Source organism: Schistocerca piceifrons, chromosome 1 (assembly GCF_021461385.2).
Source record: "Schistocerca piceifrons isolate TAMUIC-IGC-003096 chromosome 1, iqSchPice1.1, whole genome shotgun sequence".
Taxonomy (NCBI): Eukaryota; Metazoa; Arthropoda; class Insecta; order Orthoptera; family Acrididae; genus Schistocerca; species Schistocerca piceifrons.
In genome coordinates, this window is record NC_060138.1 from 280,921,245 (window position 1) to 280,942,870 (window position 21,626).

Below are 21,626 nucleotides of genomic sequence, written 5' to 3' on the forward strand. Positions count from 1 at the left end.
CTATTTGAGGACAGGGGTAGGTCATTAATATATATAATAAATAGGAGCGGACCAAGGACTGACCCTTGTGGAACTCCATGATGTACTGTTTCCCAGTCAGACTCTACCTCTCCTACTTGTAGATTGTTAACACCTAATACTATTTTTTGTTGTCTGTCTTCTAGATATGATCTGAGCTAGTTACCCATTTGTCCACAGATTCCATATTGGGCTGCTTTTCCTAAAAGTATTGTGTGATCGATGCAGTCGAAAGCCTTAGTCAGGTCACAGAATATGCCAACGGGTAATTTTTTCTTGTCAAGGCATTCTAAAACGTTATTTGTAAGTGCATAAATTGCTTTGGTTGTAGATATGCCCTATCTGAAACCAAATTGTTGTTTACTAATTAGTGCAAATTTTTCAAGGTGATTGACAATCCTGATGTACATTAATTTTTCAAAGATTTTAGAAAATGTTGTTACAAGAGAGATAGGACAATAGTTGTAAACATCTGTGGGATCACCTTTTTTGTAGAGGGGCTTCACAGTAACATACTTCATTCTGTCAGGGAAGATACCTTGATTTAGAGAGGAATCGAATATATCAGCTAGAACTTTAGAGAGTTGGTTACAGCTGGGTTTTAGCAGTTTGCTGGAAATATTGTCTACATCTGATGAATTTTTACTTTTTAGAGACACTATGGTTTTTCTTACTTCTTGCACAGTTATGGGGGCCATACCTATCGTGTCTATAGAGTTAGGGAAAAGTTCTTTCCGAGTTTTTATTGCCTTTCCTGAAGAGCCTTTGCATGCTGTTTTCTCAGCAACAGTTAAAAAGTGCTCATTAAAGATTTTAGCTACACTATCTTGATTTTGAACTAGCTTACCTTCATTGTTAAGAGCAATATTTTGGGTCTTGTTGGGGTAACTTGCACCAGTCTCATTTCGTATCATTTCCCATATAGTTTTGATTTTATTAGTGGAGTTATTAATTTTTGAGCACAGATACATACTTTTTGATTTCTGAATGACTTTGTTCAATATTTTACAGTATTTTTTATAGTTATTTAAAATGTTAGGGTCATATGATTTTTTGAGGCAATGTACAACTCTCTCTTTCTTTTGCAAGAAATCCTAGTTCCAGTGGTAATTCAAGGCTTGTTGGTGGATTTTTTAGTATGGGTTGTGTATATTCTTTTTGGGAAGGTACTTTCAAATATTAGAGCCACTTCATTACTGAAAAGGTTGTATTTGGAATTGGCATTTTCTACATTATATTCTGGACTCTAGTCTATGTTTTGGAGACGTGATTTAAAGATCTCAATAGTTTCATCAGTAGATTTCCTAGCAATTTTCCAGTTGGGACCACTATTAATCTCACAAATACTTGAATGGTTAATGGTGAGTCTTTGTCCATCATGGTCAGGGAGACCATTCAGGACTTACCTGACAGCTATATCATCAATCTTGGTTATGTCAATAAATACATTATCAATTAATGATTTTGTTCATGAAGTTATCCTGGTGGGAAAATTTATAACAGAAGCAAGATAATATGAGGACATCAAGTTCACAAGATCTACTCTGTCTCTGGAGTTTGTTAGGAAATTTGCATTGAAGTCTCCAATAACTATGACATCTCCACTGAGTTTAAATATGTGTATTAAAGAGTGCATCTAACTGTTTCAAAAAAATGCTTAAGTTACCTGAAGGAGCCCTGTATAAAGCTACTACTGCTATATAAGAATTATTTAAAGCCAGCTCTATGGCACACACTTCAAACTGTTGATCTATACAAAAATTCAGCACATTAATTACACTACATGTGATGCTGTTACTGACATAGATTGCTACTCCACCTTTTTCTATAAATTTCCTACAGTAAGATGTTGCTAAGCAGTAATTATCTATAGCAAGTTTTTCAATATCTGACATAACATGGTGCTCACTAAAGCACAGAACAAGGGCACAATCTATACCTTGTGGCTCCTGGATATTAATTAAGAGTTCATTAATCTTGTTGTGATGGGGAAGGAATAGAGCATACAATAAGAGAGTGGTACAGATAATGCCTATGCATGATCAGTTAATACGGAGATAAAATAAACAAGAAGCTAGGAGGAAATTGGCCTCATGCGGGGGAGTGGCAGAAGAGAATAAAGCCATATAGGACACAAGACAATGGTATGTATTCTGTAAAAGTAACTAAAGTTAAAAGTAGAGAGAAGTTTGGAGCTGATTAGAGGAAGGTAGGAATGTGCAAAGCCATGTACAACATTTGTTTTATGACCTAGCTAGTAATGTGTCCATTAAGTCAATGGTCAGTCAATTCCACCTTCTTATCTTTTTATTAAGTTAACTGATATATACTCAAATGTCTTGCAAACAAATGCTGATGAAATATACCTAAAGCAAGCACAGCAAGTCATCTTTGGGGTAAGACGACAAATTCCTGTTACTGGATAGCGGTACATCACAAATGGCCACCCATATGAGGCTATGGCCAACTGCAGGAAGTGGTGTGCACTTTCCAGTGACATCCAGCTTGGACAGTCTGCCATTATGTCCTTAGCATCTGTTGACAGAAACAAAGATGTATTAGCAGTATATAAAAGAAAACATGTAGAACAGGGAAAACAGGGGTTTAAACTGTACTGTTGCAATAGGTACTGAGAGAAAAAAAGAATCATTCTGATTTTAAAAGAAAAGAAATTGCCTTACGTTGATTCATAAGTAATAACATAAAATGCATTTGTACAAGCTGATTTCAGTTTTATTCTTCAGTGGAGATGGATACAAACTGATCCACTCATAAAGAAAGGTTACCTAAAAACGCAAATATTCTCCTTTTCTTTACATCACATTCAAAATGGAAGAGATTAATGTAGGGTAAAAGCATGATAAAACTCACAGCTATATAAAGAAGGCATCACTGCCCATATCACACATAAATTAACAAGCAATGATTTCAACAGTAGACTCACCTGGCTGAGAGTCTGAGATAAGTTCAGGGTAATTCATGACAGACTTTATCATCTAACTTGTTATGATTAGGTTGAATTCTACTGCTTGCTTATTTGGTTTTGTATGTGTAGTCTATTAAATCTAAATTCAGCTTAATTTTAAAACAATGAAGTAGAGCATGGGAGTGGATATGGGATCTTACGCAACTCTCACGCCAGAGATCATCAGTTAGTATTTTATACATGCTGTATCTCAGTGTGATACTGTGTAGAAATTTATGTGAGGTAGAGTAATGGTTGTAATGCTGTGACTGAGAGCTGAAATGCAGTGAAATAAGATACTTTGACATGGATGCAATGTATTGTTAATTTCTGCAGAAAAGTGCAAGAAGAATTGCCAAGCTCACTGCTTCTATTCATCAAGTAAATTTTATGCAAAGATTATGGTTTTATAACGTATTTCATGGGGAGGAGAAAGCTATTATTTGTGGTAGGCTTTAAGACAAAAATTGTACTCCATTTATTTTATATTTATTTATTACACTTATAAAATTGCCTGACATACTCAAAGAGTCAGCTACTTCAAAAATGTGTCCTTGTATAAAAACTGTTAAGAATATGTTAAGGGAACAGACTACTGTTCAACATATTAAAGACAACATATATGTTTACAGCACAGAAGATTAACTTCTCATTGTAAAATAATGTTTGAGGTCTCCAGTAATTATTTAAAAGTCAACTACTAAATCCTTCTAAAATAGATTTTGAACCAATGTAGTTAGAGAATAAAATGGACATTCTACAAATTTCTAATAAACAGAACACAAACTACCAACTGTGAGCACCAAGCTACAGTGCGTATGGCGAGAGAAGAGTTCTGACAGTTGACGCGGCCCTGGTGCACATACTTCGCACATCCATGACAGTCAATCAAATCGTGAGCTTTTGTTTACGTTACCATGGCAATGCCCCAGTGTTGGCGTAGTGCTGGGAAACCGCTGCTTGCTCGCTGCCCGCCCGTGTTGAATACTAGCAACTGTGCTGCCAGCTGCCAGAGCTCTTCTCTTGACGTACAAAGTATAGGTGACATGGTGGCTAGCAAGACTGGACTTTCATTTGGGAGGAGGCCATTCAAATCAGTATCTAGTCATCCAGATTTAGCTTTTCCATGATTTCCCTAAATTGCTTAAGACAAATGTCAGGATGGTTCATTTGCAATGGGTATGGTTGTTTTCCTTCCCCATCCTTCAGTAATCCAATCTTGTGCTCTGTCTCTAATGACCACATTGTCAACGGGTCATTAAACTCTGATCATCCTTCCTTCCTTCCTTCCTTCCTTCCTTCCTTCCTTCCAACAGTGAGAAAAAAATTTTGATTTTTTTTTCAAATGTTTGTTTGCAAATCACTGAACCAACATTTTAAAAAAAATTGAGAATAATGTGTTACAAAATGTAAAGCAATGAAATGACAATTCATATATGGCCAAGAATTTAAAATGAAACTGAAACAATGACCACAATGCACCATGGAAACTAATAATTCAGTTGAGATCCTTATCCAATAGGAATTTTCACAACATCCATAGCAGCAAGTTGCAGTCAATTTATTCAAGTTATATGAAAACTGGTATTTGGTTGTAACCTTCTACCCCATTATCCAGAAATTGTACTGTTGCATTCAGTGGATGAGTCAGAAGTTATCAAACACTTAATGCTCATATTTTGAAGTCACAGTACATGAGGGAGTTGTGAGCAACTTTAGGACTCATTTCAACCATTACTTACTTCACCATTTACAGTCTGCAACATATTGTTCTTTGAAGCACATAAAAAAAGGCCCAAAGTTATCGCATAGCAATAGGTTGATGAAAATTGTTAATATTGTCTCATGAAGAGTGTTGATGGCTACAGTGATTACAAAGATACAGTGCAATGTCACTCTTCAATGAGTTCCAACCAGCAATAGATGGTAGAGGAATGCAGACTGTGGTATCTATGATATCAAAACATAAAGATTATCTGAAAATAGGAAGAAGGAAACTGAATAAATGAAAAAATTACTATGGCAGTCATCACTAGGCACAAGGCATTCCCGAATTAAAGGAAGATAAAGCAGGTACTGGCAAGTAAAGGAAAATTGCAGTTTAGCTCATTCTTACATCATCAAAATAACTAACAATCAATATGAAGGAATTGTTTCCATTTGGTGAAGACAACTGAAAAGGATGGAGACTACAGCTTTGACTTTCCAGATGAACTCACTGGAGGAGGAATTGACATCACTGAACAAAGGCTAGATTGTAGTCCATATCAGCACAGCAACCAAATGTTGAACAGGTTCATGTAAATGACAAACCATGTTTAGGGGTCAATAACAACATATGAACTCAACATGGGAGGTTCAGCAAGCAAATAAAATGTCTAACGTATTTCTAAATATAAATATTGTTGCAATTTGAAAGGGGAGATGTGTCATACAAATGTGTAGTTCTAGCAACACTGATGATGGCCTTATTGAAGTAGATCAGGGACAATTTTTTTTTCTTTTTCCTGAACATGAATAATAATAACAAGAACAATAATAATAACAGTAATAAGAATAGTAATAATGAACAAATATTACTCAAAGTTTTTATTTGTTATTCAAACTATGGCAGTGGCCATGTTAAGATTGTGAACCTCTGGCCCAGAGGGAGCAAAATGACCTTAATTTGCTGGCTGCTCTCAGCACATGGTGTCCTCATGTTGCAGGTTGAAGTGTAACTGTCAAGTTAAGAGAGTTACCTAATGAAGTAACTGATACTTGGAGTGGAGAGATACACTTTTCAGTTGTACTATGCAGTACCTATGACGAGTACTCAATATATCATATTTTTATTGTTCCTTCCTTTTATGTGTTTTAAATGCTATTTTAGATCATTTAAAGTAATTTAACAACATATAGACAGTAGTGTCATCATCTAATTTCATATACCAAATTACAAAAGTGTAGAAACCAAAAATCTAAGTAAATATGTTGCAGTTCAGACTATTTTTTCATTTTAATGTTAATACAATTATTTAAAGCAATATTTTGGCTAAAATTTCCATCACAGTATTTTAAAAAATAATAGAGCACTTGCCCGTGAAAGGCAAAGGTCCCGAGTTCGAGTCTCGGTCGGGCACACAGTTTTAATTTGCCAGGAAGTTTCATATCAGCGCACACTCTGCTGCAGAGTGAAAATCTCATTCTGGAAACATCCCCCAGGCTGTGGCTAAGCCATGTCTCCGCAGTATCCTTTCTTTCAGGAGTGCTAGTTCTGCAAGGTTCGTGGGAGAGCTTCTGTAAAGTTTGGAAGGTAGGAGATGAGATACTGGCGGAAGTGAGGCTGTGAGACCGGACGTGAGTTGTGCTTCGCCAGCTCAGATGGTAGAGCACTTGTCCGTGAAAGGCAAAGGTCCTGAGTTCGAGTCTCGGTTGGGCACACAGTTTTAATTTGCCAGGAAGTTTCATACCAGCGCACACTCCACTGCAGAGTGAAAATCTCATTCTGGAAACATCCCCCAAGCAGTGGCTAAGCCATGTCTCCGCAGTATCCTTTCTTTCAGGAGTGCTAGTTCTGCAAGGTTCGTGGGAGAGCTTCTGTAAAGTTTGGAAGGTAGGAGATGAGATACTGGCGGAAGTGAGGCTGTGAGACCGGACGTGAGTTGTGCTTCGCCAGCTCAGATGGTAGAGCACTTGTCCGTGAAAGGCAAAGGTCCTGAGTTCGAGTCTCGGTTGGGCACACAGTTTTAATTTGCCAGGAAGTTTCATACCAGCGCACACTCCACTGCAGAGTGAAAATCTCATTCTGGAAACATCCCCCAAGCAGTGGCTAAGCCATGTCTCCGCAGTATCCTTTCTTTCAGGAGTGCTAGTTCTGCAAGGTTCGTGGGAGAGCTTCTGTAAAGTTTGGAAGGTAGGAGATGAGATACTGGCAGAAGTGAGGCTGTGAGACCGGGTGTGAGTCGTGCTTCGGTAGCTCAGATGGTAGAGCACTTGTCCGTGAAAGGCAAAGGTCCCGAGTTCGAGTCTCGGTCGGGCACACAGTTTTAATTTGCCAGGAAGTTTCATATCAGCGCACACTCCACTGCCAAGTGAAAATCTCATTCTGGAAACATCCCCCAGGCTGTGGCTAAGCCGTATCTCCACAGTATACTTTATTTCAGGAGTGCTAGTTCTGCAAGGTTCGCAGGAGAGCTTCTGTAAAGTTGGGAAGGTAGGAGACAAGATACTGGCAGAAGTAAAGCTGTGAGACTGGGTGTGAGTTGTGCTTCGGTAGCTCAAATGGTAGAGCACTTGCCCGCGAAAGGCAAAGGTCCCGAGTTCGAGTCTCGGTCGGGCACACAGTTTTAATCTGCCAGGAAGTTTAATATAAAACATGATGGCTGCTTATTCAATATATAAACAAATCAACTATTTATGACTTTAGAAACCTTTCTGCTCATAAATTAATAGAGTCTTAGTCTTGGAATATCTATAAAAGAAGGCAATTAGAAACTATAACTACTTTGTCTGTGAAATTAATATTTATTTGTCTATATTGTGATACAAAAAAATATGGTTTAAATTGAAAATTAAGGTTGCTTTTCTCCCATCCTGAATGTGTCCAGTCTTATGAAATTAATATTCATAATTAATTGTTCAGATATATAAATTTATACATTTTTGGAGAGAAAAAATTCAAAGTTATCACCTCAGAGTTTTTGCTTGTATACAGAATATGTAAACATACAAAAATTATGTGAATAGTTAATTTTCCATTGTAATTTTATTAATATACTGATGGTAATAACATGTATAACAACTGTTACTGTTATACAATCATTTAAGCATCAATGGCAAGTCAGTTACAGAAGAAGTTTGTCTATGATGTTTTTGATGCACAATCCATGTTAGCCATATTGAAAAAAACATGATGTGGCATGAAAGTCACAGTTTCATTCCATAGTTGCTATAATTTCCTGAATCCTTCATCAAAATATGACAGTGAGACAGTTGTGTGAGGTAAGTATTTAAAAACTTTAAATATTTCTCCAGTTGTTACATTATGTGCTATTTTACATCATCTCATGATGTGCGTGTTTTTTTTTAATTTATAACACTGTTCAACTACATATTTTACTATAAATGGGAGGATGTGTCAAAAGTATTTTTCTATCAGGTCAGCTCTGTGTACATCCAGCAGAGTTCAGTTTAGCTCAAAATGTGTGTGAAATCTTATGGGACTCAACTGCTAAGGTCATCAGACCCTAAGCTTACACACTACTTAACCTAAATTATCCTAAGGACAAACACACACACCCATGCCCAAGGGAGGACTCGAACCTCCTCCGGGAGCAGCCGCACAGTCCATGACTGCAGCACCTTAGACCACACGGCTAATCCTGTGCGGCTCAGTTTAGCTCATTTATTTCAATGTTACATATATTATAATTATGACCTCTCATTATGATCTGTGATGCAATTCTTCTTTTACTTGTGCCTTTGTTCCACATCTGCATAGAGTTGGCTGGTCATTAATAGATTTTCCATTATGGGGTGACCGGATGCCCTTTCTTCCTGTTGCCAGCCCTATACCCCCCCCCCCCCCCCCCCCCAGTATGGAGTTGTTCATGTGATATTCATTTAAATTTAGTCGGAAGAGCTTCGATGATGATCCACGCAGTGGTTAGTCAAGATGTGTCACTACTCCAGAAATCATTACAAAAGTGCACAAAATGGTCATGAAGGATCACCAACTGAAAGTGCATGAAATTGCTCATGCTTGCCAGATGTCAACTGAAAGGGTATATTGCATTTTAACTGAAGAATTAGAAATAAAAAAATTATCTGCAAGATGGGTGCCGTGACTCTTGATGCTGGATCAGAAATGCATGAGAATGGACAAATCGAAACAATGTTTTGCCCATTTTAGGAGAAACAAACAAGATTTTTTGCTCCAGTTTATGACCACAGATGAAACTTGGGTGCACTACTATACCCGAGAGACAAAACAACAGTCAGAGCAGTGGAAACATACTGATTCTCCGAGACCAAAAAAAGCAAAGACAATTCCTTCAGCAGGAAAGGTCATGGCATCAGTGTCCTGGGATGTGGAGGGGATTCTGTTTGTAGATTATCTCCGCACTGGGCAAACAATTACTGGAGAATACTATGCTAACCTCCTGGAAAAATTGCAACAAAATATACATGAAAACACACCAGGTTTAGCAAGGAAGAAAGTCATCTTCCATCAAGACAATGGGTGCCCACACACATGTCGGTGCCATGGCAAAATTAGAAGAACTAAGGAAAATTTTTTGTTTGGTGGACGAAGATTCACTTCAGACGAAGAACTGATAGCTGGAGTTGACAAATATTTTGCAAGCGTGGAAGAAACTTATTTTCGAGATGGGATCAAGGCACTGGAATATTATTGGACCAAGTGCATTAATCTACAAGGAGACTACATTGAAAAATAAAAAAAGTTTCAGTGATGGAAGTACTTTTTTTCTATTCCGTTCTGAGATATTTTCAAACCACCCTCGTAAATATCTGCATGTAGTGTTATTCTTGTGAAAGTGTGCAAAAATTTTCTAAATGTTTGCAGTTGATTAATCTGGCTGGACTTGGGTACCAGTCCAGTATTTACCTAGTGAGGTGTGGTAAATCATCTAAAGCCACATCCAGGTTAGTCAGACTCTTGGTGGATTCAATCTGTGGCCAGTACACCTCCTCATCCTGGTAGTGGTACTTTAACTAATGTAGCTATCTTGGTGGGTTAATGTGTAACACACCAGTTTCACAATTATGTACACCTTCTCAGTGAAAGCTATGACAGTATGCTGACCATCAATATGACTATCTCTAACTACTTTTTTTCCTTCCCTTCATTTATAATTATGTATGTTAAATCTAACTGTGTGCTTCTGGGTATTCTGACAAGTCGTTATTTCCATTTTATGCAGAATATTTTGATGACTGTCTGAGCCATTTGTTAATCAATTGCACCAAGAAAACATGAGAGATTACATTAAATTCCTTTCTCTCTAGATTCATTTAGTTACATAGGATTAAAATCAGTTTACAGCAAGAATTCTCTAGGAGAGTGCTGTGAGCTGCACAATCAAATGCATTTGACAAGTCTCAGAAAATATCGGTTGGTAATACAGAGTGTCCCACTCAAAACTCCCTGATTTCAAAGACCCAGGGGAAAAAAACACGCATTAAATATGACACTGAAAAATGCACCACATTGTAGAGCATCTCAAAGAATGTATTTATTTATCATTACTGCACCTCTACATGTGAAACACTTGTAGCAGGAAGAATATCAAGTCTATATTCAATTTCTTGCAATTGCATTAGCGACACAATGTCGCAACGTAGGAATATCATCCACTTTGGTCGCATACACGCAGTCCTTCACAAATCCCAACATGAAGAAATCAAGTGGCATAATGTCAGGTGAATGTGGTGGCCAGCTCCATCTTGTTGAAAAATGATGTTGGGTTGCAAGTCTTGTATCTTAGGGTACACAGATTGCTCCAACATATCCAAGTACACTGACTCATTCACTGTTTGTTCCACAAAGAAGAATGGTCCAATAGTCCAGACTTAGTTTAGGGTTATAACGAACATGTTCAATAATAACATGCAGATTTTGCGAACCCCAAATATGAACATTATGCCTATTAATCCTTCCTGATAGATAAAAGGTTGCCTCACCTGAGAATAAACATCTTTCCAGGAAGGTGGTATCCACCACATCAATACGCTGCAGCATATCCGCAGCAAACTGTTGTCGGCGTGGTTTATTGTTCGGCGTCAGATGTTGCAGAATTTGCACTTTGTAAGCACACACATACGAAGATGCTGGTGAACTAAATGATGCAATGTTGATCAAGGTACATCAAGTTGCATAGATGCTTGACAAATTGACTTACGTGGTCTTCTGTGAAACGTTTGTCCGATGTACTCCACTTTCTCTTCTGAAACTCCATAATGTGCACTGCCAGAATGTTTCAGAACACTTCCTGTTGCCAGAAACTTCTGGTACAATTCCTTGATTGCTTTCACATCAGGTGGATCACATTCATACACACAACGATAATTTCTTTCACAATAATCAGCGATTTTGTTTCTGGAAACCACACTACTACTTGCACGCGCTGCTGTGGGGTCGCCATTTTCACTTCATTAGACCATGCTGCATTCTGGCAATGATACTTGGCACTTCTGATGCAGGAATATAAATTCTTTGAGATGCTCTACAGTGTGGTGCATTTTTCATTGTCATATCTACTGTGGTTTTTATCTCCTGGGTCCTAGAAATCAGGGAGGCTTGAGTGGGACACCCTGTATTTTCTCATTTAAACTTTATATAATCTGGTTTGTGACTGACAAATGGTGCGTTCTTTGGAGACACCCTTTCAAAATCCAAAAATGTCTTATTTTGAGGTAGTGTGTTACAGTCCTTGCATAAATAATCTTTTCTGGTACTTTTAAGAAAAAGGTAAGTGTGAGACAGATCAGTACTTATTAAAATCTTACACAAAATACTGCCTCACTTGCACACATGATGTGTTTTGAATATCAAAGCATCCATTATCGTAAACAGGTCATCAATAATTTGTACCATGCAAGTAAATTAAACCGGTCACATTTCAGTGAGTAGCAATCTATATTTTCCTTATATTGTTGATATTCCAACCTAGAAATTCCATTGTTTAAACTTAGAAAGTGTTATGGCATAAAGTAAAGTGCCAGCATGCTGGTCACGAATGACAGGGAAGAGAAGGCTGTGAGAAGAAGTCAGCCAATAGCACGCTGACCGGACCTCCCTCCAGGACAACAATGTGAGCAGCCCCTATATGAAGAGGATATGAGTACTGCAACTGACTGGCGATAGCCCAGTTATATAGTAGTGTCAGCATGATCCAGTTCTATAGTAGTGTCAAAGTGACCCAGTCCAATAGCAGCATCAACTCTAGCAACTTCAGGATTCCTAGACACCACATATTTGGCGACAAGGAGGTGAACAAACACCAATGTGACAATCCTGTGCCTGGCTGCCACAATTTTTTTCTGTCGTGGGATTTTGGGTTTTGCTGGCGCCTTAATTCTACCTTGTCTTTTCTTTGTAGGAGTGTGTCTATGTATTTTAACAGGTTTTTTTTTGCTATTCAGTGTTTTCAGGTGGGCATTGCAGAAATTTTCTTTGCTTGTGTGCTTATTTTTCTTGCTTGCACTGTCTGTTTACAGCATTTGCCTATTCCAAAATGAGCAACCCAACTATCCCACTCCTGCTCAGGCACCATAGCTATAAGCGATAGATGCAACACAACTAACACAGATGTTTCAGTTTCAGATGCTAAACACAGTACAGCAGCTACTCGCCAATCGAACACCTAATGCTGCACCACAGGCATCAACTGTAGCCCTGGGTGCCATACTGCCTTTTCACCAGTTTAATGAGAAAGAAGAGGAATGGTTCGAGTGGTTGGAACAGTATAAAGCCCACATCATTGCTCACAATGTATCAGGTACTATGAAACTACATTACTTTTTGTCAACAGTAGGAAGTGCAGTCTTTCACCTCATTCAGAAATTGTTTCCTAATGCCAATCTGAGTGAACGTTCCTATAATCAGATTGTAGATTCTCTAACTAACTATTATGACAAGCAAGTGAATGTTGTGGCAGCTAGGTACCATTTCTTTCATTGCAAGGAAAGGTCAGAACAAACTTAACATGAGTGGGTAACAGATTTGCAGGGTATGATGAGTAAATGCAAATTTAAATGTGCTTGTGGTGCTTTATGTTCACATGCTATGTTTCATGATGTGATTATGTACAATGTAACTGATGTCAAACTTAGAGAACAGATTTTGAAACGGTCAAATCCATCCTTTCAGCACGTAGTGCAAATTCTAGGTCAGTATGATTCAAATGCCACAGTGGCCAATAAATTTGAGCAGCCACTAATTTTCTGGGTTGAGTCATCCCTCGCTAATGACTGGCCCAGTAGGCAGCAACAGCATGCATGCACCAAGTTGCATAAACAGGTCTCTAAACAGGCGAACAGAATTAAGTCATGCCCTCGGTGCTATTCACGGCACAAACGCCAAGATTGCCCATCCAGACAAGCACAGTGTTATGCTTGTGGCAAGAAAAGTCACATACAATCCATATGTTTGCAATGGAACAAACATAGGAATTCTGCCCACTCACAAAAATCTAGTCACAAGGCCCATGTAATCAATGCAGTGTATTCAAAGCCTGCTATGGGCATTAGCAACCCTAATAAGTGAACAGTTTCTTCAGTGCAATGCCAGTCCAACAAACTTTTTGTTCATTTGCATCTTAGTGGAATTTGTGTGAAATTTCAGTTGGACATGGGTGCCTCTGTTACATTGCTGAATTGTAACATGTATGAACTATTAGGCTCCCCATGCCTGTCTAAAACTAGCACGCACCTGATGGCTTATAATGGACAAGACATTCCCATTCTCGGAAAATGTACTTTTCCTGCCATGTATTGCTCACATATGTGAACTATGACTTTCACTGTGCTACAATCACATGATTGTGAGAACATATTTAGCCTTGATTCATTTGATTTGTTTGGCTTTCAATTCAGGACAATGTGTTGTCAGTGACTGAGTTCAATCTCAAAGACTGTGTAGCTAGCTTGCTGAAAGAATTCCTGGAACTCTTTTCTAAAGGTTGAGGCAAGGCTAACGATTTTGTTGTACAGATTACTATGAAAGACAATGCTCAGCCAAAATTTTGCCTGGCCAGACCTGTTCCCATTGCATTACGGGAAAAGTAGCTGCTGAACTTAAGGAATTGCAAGACAGCAGAGCTGTTGCGCCCATACAAGCAAGTCAATGGGCAAGTCCACTGGTTTTGCTCCCCAAATCTTCAGGTTGAATTCACCTCTGTGTTGACTTTAAGTCTACAGTCAGTCCACAAACTGATTGATGCTAATTCATTGCCACATACAGAGCATCTCATGGACAGATTAGGCCCTGGTTGTTACTTTTCAAAAATTGATTTGCGCTATGCCTACCTTCAAATACCACTAGATGAGGAATCTCAAACCATGTGTGTTGTGAACACTCATTTAGGCTTGTTTAAATATTTGCGTTTGCCTCTTGGCAGTGCTTCCACACCCAGCATTTTTCAATAGCATTTGGAACAGCTGACTGCTCAAGTGCCAACCTGTCCAAACTGTTTGAAAGATATTGTCATAATGGGTCATACACCTAAAGAACACATTGCAAATTTGCGTTTTTTGTTTCATGCATTATCAGATGCAGGACTGAAGTGCAGACTGGACAAGTGTGATTTGTTTTAAACTGCAGCGTATTAGTCATGTTATAAGCAGTCAAGGTGTACATCCTCTTCAGCCACATTTGTTAGCTGTATGTGACCTGCCAGTTCCACACAGTGTCACAGAATTGCAGTCAGTCTTTGGGAAAATGAAATATTATATTCAGTTCATACCAAATGCTTCACAAATTGCAGCTTGCTTGCACCGCAAGAACATTCCCTTGTTTGGACAGGTGAGTGCCAAGAAGCTTTCCAAAAACTTAAAAATGCATTGTTCAGTGATTGATGCTCAGTTCACTTTGATCCTGACAAACCAGTTGTGTTGCAAGTTGATGCTTCTTACAGAATCAGTGCAGTGCTTTCACACAGATTTGGTGATAAAGATAGACTTATTGCTTTCTTATCAAAAATGTTGTCCAAAGCTCAGTGTAACTACTTACAAATAGAGAAAAAGGCATTAGCTATTGTGTATGGTGTCATCAAATTCCATCACTATTTGTATGGCAGAAAATTCTACTTAGTAACATATCACAAGCCTTTGCAGTCCTTGTTTCATCCGACAAAACCGGTTCCTGTATGAACTGCCTCAAAAATTGCAAAGATGGTCTTTGTTGTTGTCTCAATATCAGTACAATATTGTGTATCATCCAACAGCTCAGCATGTTAATGTAGGTGCACTTTCACACCTTCTGATTGGCCCTGGCACAGGTTTCTGCTGCATCTTGTTGACACATTGATGCTAAGGATTCTGAATTGCTTCAATCTTTTCCCCTGAACTATAGGAAATTTGCACAGGCCACAGAATCTGATTCAGATTTGAACATTTTGCTAAAATACATTTGCACATCTTGGTCTACCTCATTGCATAGCATAAAGAACTCTGTCGTGTGCTGATACTCTACACATCTGTTATACAGCAAGGTTCGATTCTTGTTCAAAATGACACTAGATAGTCATGTGTGTTGATCCCCAAAGCTTTGCAAAAAGAAGTGTTGCAGTTACTTCACCAAAAACACTGGGACACTGCTCGCATGAATCAGTTAGTGCGTTGACACTGTACTTGGTAGTGTATGGACACTCAAATAGAACAGATGATGTCACAGTGTCACACATGTATGGTAAATCAGTCCACTCTGCCACAAAGATTCTCTGCTTGGCCTAAGTCACAATCACCAAGCCAATGTATGCACATAGACTTTGCGGGACCTTTGGGAACGTTAATTGGTTGATTGTGGTAGACTCTTATAGCACGTTTCCTTTTGCTGTGTCAATGAACTCAACAGTTTCATGCAGCACTGTTCAGGCATTGTCCCCTACTTTTTGCCTCAAAAGTTTGCCTGAAGTCATAGTGTCAGACAATGGCCCTCAGTTCATGTCTAATGAATTTGAAACATTCTGTGAACGTAATGGCATACAGCATCTAACTAGTGCACCATTCCATCCACAGTCAAATGGCAAAGTGGAACCATTTGTCAGAACCTTCTAGCAGCAGATGGCCAAACTTTGCACCACACACACCATGGATAAAGCATTGCAACTGTTTCTTACCTCCTATCGTTCGCATTCACGAGATGGACCATCACCGGCAGAATTGCTTCACGGCTGCCACCATCGGACACTGATCCAACCTTCTCAGCATCTAGCATCAAAGGAAGGCCACAAGTATCACTTCATGCCACATGTTATTGTGTTTTTCAGGTTTTTTTGTGGCAGCAGACAGTGGGCATGAGGTGAGATCCTTTGTCGACTTGGCGCATGCATGTATCTCATTTCAGGCCCAGACGGATTGCAGGGTCAACATCACAATCAAATTCAACACTGTCATGTGCTTGGTGATCCTTTTGTATCATGGATCCTGAGGACACAATGGTCACAGCAGCTGCCAGAGGGTGTTATCACAACACAGCAGGATGACGCCATGGAGACGGAGCCTTCGCCTTCTCTGCCTCCTCTCGTTCTACGAATGGAGCTAGACCTCCCCAATCTGCAGCAGCTGACACCTTCTAAATCTTGCTATGGGCCTCAGGAGGTGGACGTGTACCCTTCTGGGCATTTTCTGGAGGGTGTTTCCACCAGAGCAAAGGCTGAATGGTGGGGTATGACCAGAAGTCCGATGTCCCCTGCAGCCACAACTTCCGGTCCATCTGAGCAGCCATGCTACTGCCTCCCCACCCGCTGTTGTTCTCTCTATATGATGACGGTCTGTCACTTTGGGGGGGGGGGGGGGGGGAGGAATGTTACGAATGTTACAGCATAAAGTCAGGTGCCAGCATGCCAGTCGGAAACGACAGGGAAGAGAAGGCTGTGAGAAGAAGTCAGCCAATATTACGCCGACCAGACCTCCCTCCAGGACAACAATGTGACAGCAGCGGCCCCTATATGAAGAGGACATGAGCGCCACAACTGACTGGTGATGGCCCATTTCTATAGTAGTGTCAGCATGACCCAGTTCTATAGTAGTGTCAACGTGACCCAGTTCAATAGCAGCATCAACTCTAGCAACTTCACTTGTACTCTCTATGTAGCACAGACTTAGGATTGTCTATACTGAAGAAGATCGATTATTTTGAATGTCGCCCTTTGCTTGTGACACATCTGTGTAATTGCAAAATTTAAGTATTGTATCTTTTCTTATTGTAAAAAAACTCATTAATTTGATTTGTTTGAATGTTGCTCTAGCAAACCGAGCATGCAGGTTTCCTGGACATCACAGAAAGTAGTATTTCTGTACTTGCTAAGAAATGTGATGAGCTTAACACTTACAGCACGGTGCCCGTACACCATACGTGCGCGGCCGCCCTGACGTTGGCGACGGCGCCCGTATACCGTACGGGCGAGCCTTTATTTGGCTCCGTAAGCGCGTTTAGCGTGTCTCCGAAGAAGTTTCGTCAACTAATGTGGAGGTATTCCATTCTTATTCCGCAAGAGGCAAGCACTTATCAGCTATCTCATCCTGGGAGCGGCTGTGAGCACTGCAAAGATGAAGTTACCTGCAGTTCATTCACAGGTGTTTACGATCGTGAAAATATCGCGCAGCGAGATCTTAGATATTCTTTATGGAGATGCAGGGTCTGAAATTGACGATTCTGACAAAGAGGATTCGTACTCTCCAGACGAAAGTACAAGTGATAATTCAGGTATGTATATGTCTCAATTGTTCATAAAGTGAAGAGTTCGTTACCGCATTTTGTATTGTGAGTAATGTTCATTACTTCACTTGCATTTAGTACTTTTTAGTATCAATCTTAGCATTATTTTTTTCTTTGCAGACAGTGGTACAGACCATCAGTCACCATCCGTGGTACCTGGGCATGTGTGCCTCACTGAGCACAAAGAGCAAGATTGGTCGGAACTAGACGATCAGCCAGTACTGCCGGATTTCCAGGAAGTAGTCGGCGTAGCATCGCATTTTTCAGATGACACTGAGGAACTTCATTATTTTAGTTATTTCTTTGATGATGACCTTTTCGGCTCATCAAAAGTGAAATGAATCGGCACACTGGTAACGTTATTACGGCAATGAAACGCAAAGGTTCAAAAATGGCTCTGAGCACTATGGGACTTAACTTCTGAGGTCATCAGTACCCTAGAACTTAGAACTACTTAAACCTAACTAACCTAAGGACATCACACACATCCATGCCCGAGGCAGGATTCAAACCTGCGACCATAGCGGTCGCGCGGTTCCAGACTGTAGCGCCTAGAACCGCTCGGCCACTTCGGCCGGCAAACACAAAGGTAGCCTGAAAATAAACTCTGTTTGGCACAAGTGGTCTGCAATAAAATTGCAAGAGATTTACTGGTCTCTCAGTATTATTTTGCATATGTGCATCGTCAAATTGCTGAAAATCAGTGATTATTGGTCAACAGACCCATTTCCGCAGACAGGATTTGTGAGTAAATTGTTGAGTCGCGATCAATTTTGCGCTACATTGTCGATGTTACACTTGAATGACAATGCTACGTTCATTAGCAGAGGCAAAGAAAAGCATGACCCACTTCACAAAGTGAGGCCTTTATTTGATTTCTTTGTGAATAAAAGCAAAATTAGTTTTCGTCCAGGCATGAGTCTGACAATAGATGAGGCAATGTGTCCGTTTCGTGGTAGAACAAGCTTCAGAGTATACATGAAAAACAAACCCAATAAATATGGAATAAAATTGTCTGCTCTCTGCGACTCATCAACTGGTTATATGCTAAATTGTGCACTGCAGGCAGTGTTGACAATAGTATCCAGGGCCTTGTAAAAAGGTTGTGTTCACAGTACTTTGGCAAAGGACATTGCATTTATATGGATAGGTACTACACAGTCCATCTCTTTTGGACATGTTGTGGAAAAATCAAGCTCTTGGAGTGGGAACTGTAATGAAAAACAAGAAAGGTTTGTGATGAATATTCACAACACTAAAACTAAAAAAAGAAGATAGTTTTTCAAAGGAAACACCATCTCTTGGCAATGAAGTGGAAGTCAAAACGAGATGTTTTTTGTCTTTCCACAAAGCATAAGTCTACCAGCACTAGTATTCAAGTGAGGGCCAAAGGTGGAATAGCAGAAATTGTAAAGCCAGTCGTTATTATTGATTACAGTAAGAATAAAGCTGGGGTTGACAGAGCAGATCAGTTCTCCAGCTATTATCCGTTTGCCCGAAAAACTTTGAAGTGGTGGTAAAAGCTGTTTTTCCACTTGTTTATCATGTCAACTGTTAACAGTTTTATTTTATATAAGGAGAACACTAGGAAGAATGTATCCCTAGTAGACTTTATTCACAGAGTGGGGAAGAAATTGGCTGAGAAGGACGGAAATATTTTTCAGCAACAAGCCGCTTCATCCTCACAAATTGAGAGGACATTTGCAAGGCACTTTCCAGAGAAGGTCCCACCCACTGCAAACAGGGTGAATACTATTAGGTATTGCAAAGTATGTTCAGACAGGGGGAAGAAAGAGATGGGTAAGCGCACCAGGAAGGAAAGTAGATGGTGGTGCAAAGACTGTGGCGTTGGCCTTTGCGTCCCACAGTGTTTCCAGGATTTTCGCACAAAGGCTAACTACATCTGAACTATTAAAATACTGTAGTTTACAGGTACCTGTAATTAGACAGTCCAGTGATATTTTGTTTTAAATTTAGATACAGTAATAATGGCATTACTCAAGAGAGAGATCATGCAAAACTTTTTTATCCACGACATTTTTGTGTTTTCTTTTTTTAATTATAACACCCAAATTGTATTTTATATTGTAAAATAAACTCACATTCATGTAAGGCTCTTACTTTTTCCTTTTAAATGATGCAAGAACTATATTCCTATCATTTTTCTGTTCTTTGCGATCCATTAAATATGCCAGTTCACAGCCAAGTCCCGAGTGTAAAGAGGGCAGTGTTGAAAGTGTTAATAATAAAAACCTTGCTAGTAATACTGTTATTATGAGATGGAACATTCCAGTGAAAGACTTTTCAGATGAGGATGGTCTACATCCAGCTGCCTCTTTTACTACATTTTAAAGATATTTTGTAGCTAATATGAGTGATAGCATGAAAAGTAAACAATGGAAAATCCAGGATGGAATGTAACAATATTATGAAAAGGAAAGTTGGTCCTCACCATATAGTGGAGATGCTGAGTCACAGATAGGCACATCTGAGACTCAGAATCTCTGCTATATGGTACCAACTTTCCTTTTCGTAACCTAAAAATTAATTTTGTTTAAAAAATTTTAGAAGATGAAGAACTGTCATAAGTTAATCAAAATTTTTCTGTGGACGGGTCTTATTCAGAGGTTGAAAAAGGGTTCTTAAATAACTTTTGGTCAGTTTAACAATAGCACCAAATAGCAAAATAGCAAAAACAATTAAATGAAATGTAATTTATAATCATAAAGTTAACACCATAGAATTTTCAAAAGGAGGAGGACTTTTAAACAGAGATTAGACACAGATAAAACAGAATTCAAAACTGGGGCTTTATAGTAACCAGCAATATAAAATGAAGAAGCAAACAGTCTTGATTTCTTGCTAGACTCGGACTCAGTTATGATTTGACTGTTAAAGTATACACATGTCTTACTTTGTTTACTTAATCTGTGACTTTCATGTATTGCGTCATCCTTGAAATATACTTGTTCAATTTGAAGTTATAACAATTTCAGACTTTATTTATTTACAATGATGCATCTTGCCTGATTCAGGCATCTTCAGATTGACAGTCTGAAGTTGCCTGAGTCATTGGTATATAAATAATATTTGAAACATTGCAACCAAGGCAGTTTGTTTCTTTATAGAATTTAAAAGACACGAGGATTTCTGAAACAGATGGGCTTACAGACAGGCAAAGACATGATTGGGAATCTTTATTCTGAGAATATAGTAATAGTATAGTACCAGGGGGACTTAAAGACTACCAGTGTACTTTACAGTTACAACTACGTCAACCATTTTTCATAGAACCATGTGGGGTACCTATAGCCAAACAAGCTGCTGCCAAAAAGAAGTTACAGAAAATAGAAGTGTGTGACATTATTGGGAGAAGTGTTAGTTCATATAAAAATCCCCTCACAACTGCTTCAAAATGAGGTGGAGGAGTGAGGTTAGTTTTGGATTCCGGACAATTGAATAGAATTTTGTGTAGAGAAACAGTTCACTGTGAGAACAACAGCAAATTAAGAAATATTCAGATTGTGTCAAGCTTAGATTTAACATCAGGATTTCATTACATTTTCTTATCACCAGAACCCAGGAAGTATACTGCTTTCATTTACAGTATATGATGTTACCAATACTGTGCAGTATCTTTTGGTTTAAATTTATATGTAGCAGACCTTGTAGAGCATTAAATCATGTACTTGGACAGGAACTTATATCTAAATTAACAGCTTATGTAGATGACATTTTAGTAATTGAGGAAGATTGGGGTGAACACACTGAGATTTTGGGACAAGTGATGAAAAACTTAGGCAAGGAGGAATGACATGAAAATTAGATAAATGTAAATTTGAAGTATCTGAATTAAAATTTTTAGGACCTATTCCCCCCATGAACCATGGACCTTGTCATTGGTGGGGAGACTTGCATGCCTCAACAATACAGATAGCCATACCATAGGTGCAACCACAACGGAGGGGTATCTGTTGAGAGGCCAGACAAATGTGTGGTTCCTGAAGAGGGGCAGCAGCCTTTTCAATAGTTCCAGGGGCAACAGTCTGGATGATTGACTGATCTGGCCTTGTAACACTAACCAAAACGGCCTTGCTGTGCTGGTACTGTGAACAGCTGAAAGCAAGGGGAAACTACAGCCGTAATTTTTCCCGAGGGCATGCAGCTTTACTGTATGATGATGGCTATCTCTTGAGTAAA

The 21,626-nt window shown here is 39.1% G+C and overlaps 1 protein-coding gene across 4 annotated transcripts in view; it reads right to left on the bottom strand.

The window, feature by feature from the left end:
* Positions 1 to 21,626, bottom strand: part of LOC124785083 (diacylglycerol lipase-beta-like) — an 853,236-nt gene that overhangs the window by 59,214 nt on the left and 772,396 nt on the right. For all 4 annotated transcript variants that reach the window (XM_047254152.1, XM_047254151.1, XM_047254150.1 and 1 more), the window contains one exon: positions 2,385 to 2,553. In XM_047254152.1, coding sequence (XP_047110108.1) covers positions 2,385 to 2,553 — 169 coding nt within the window. The remainder of the gene's footprint in view (positions 1 to 2,384; positions 2,554 to 21,626) is intronic.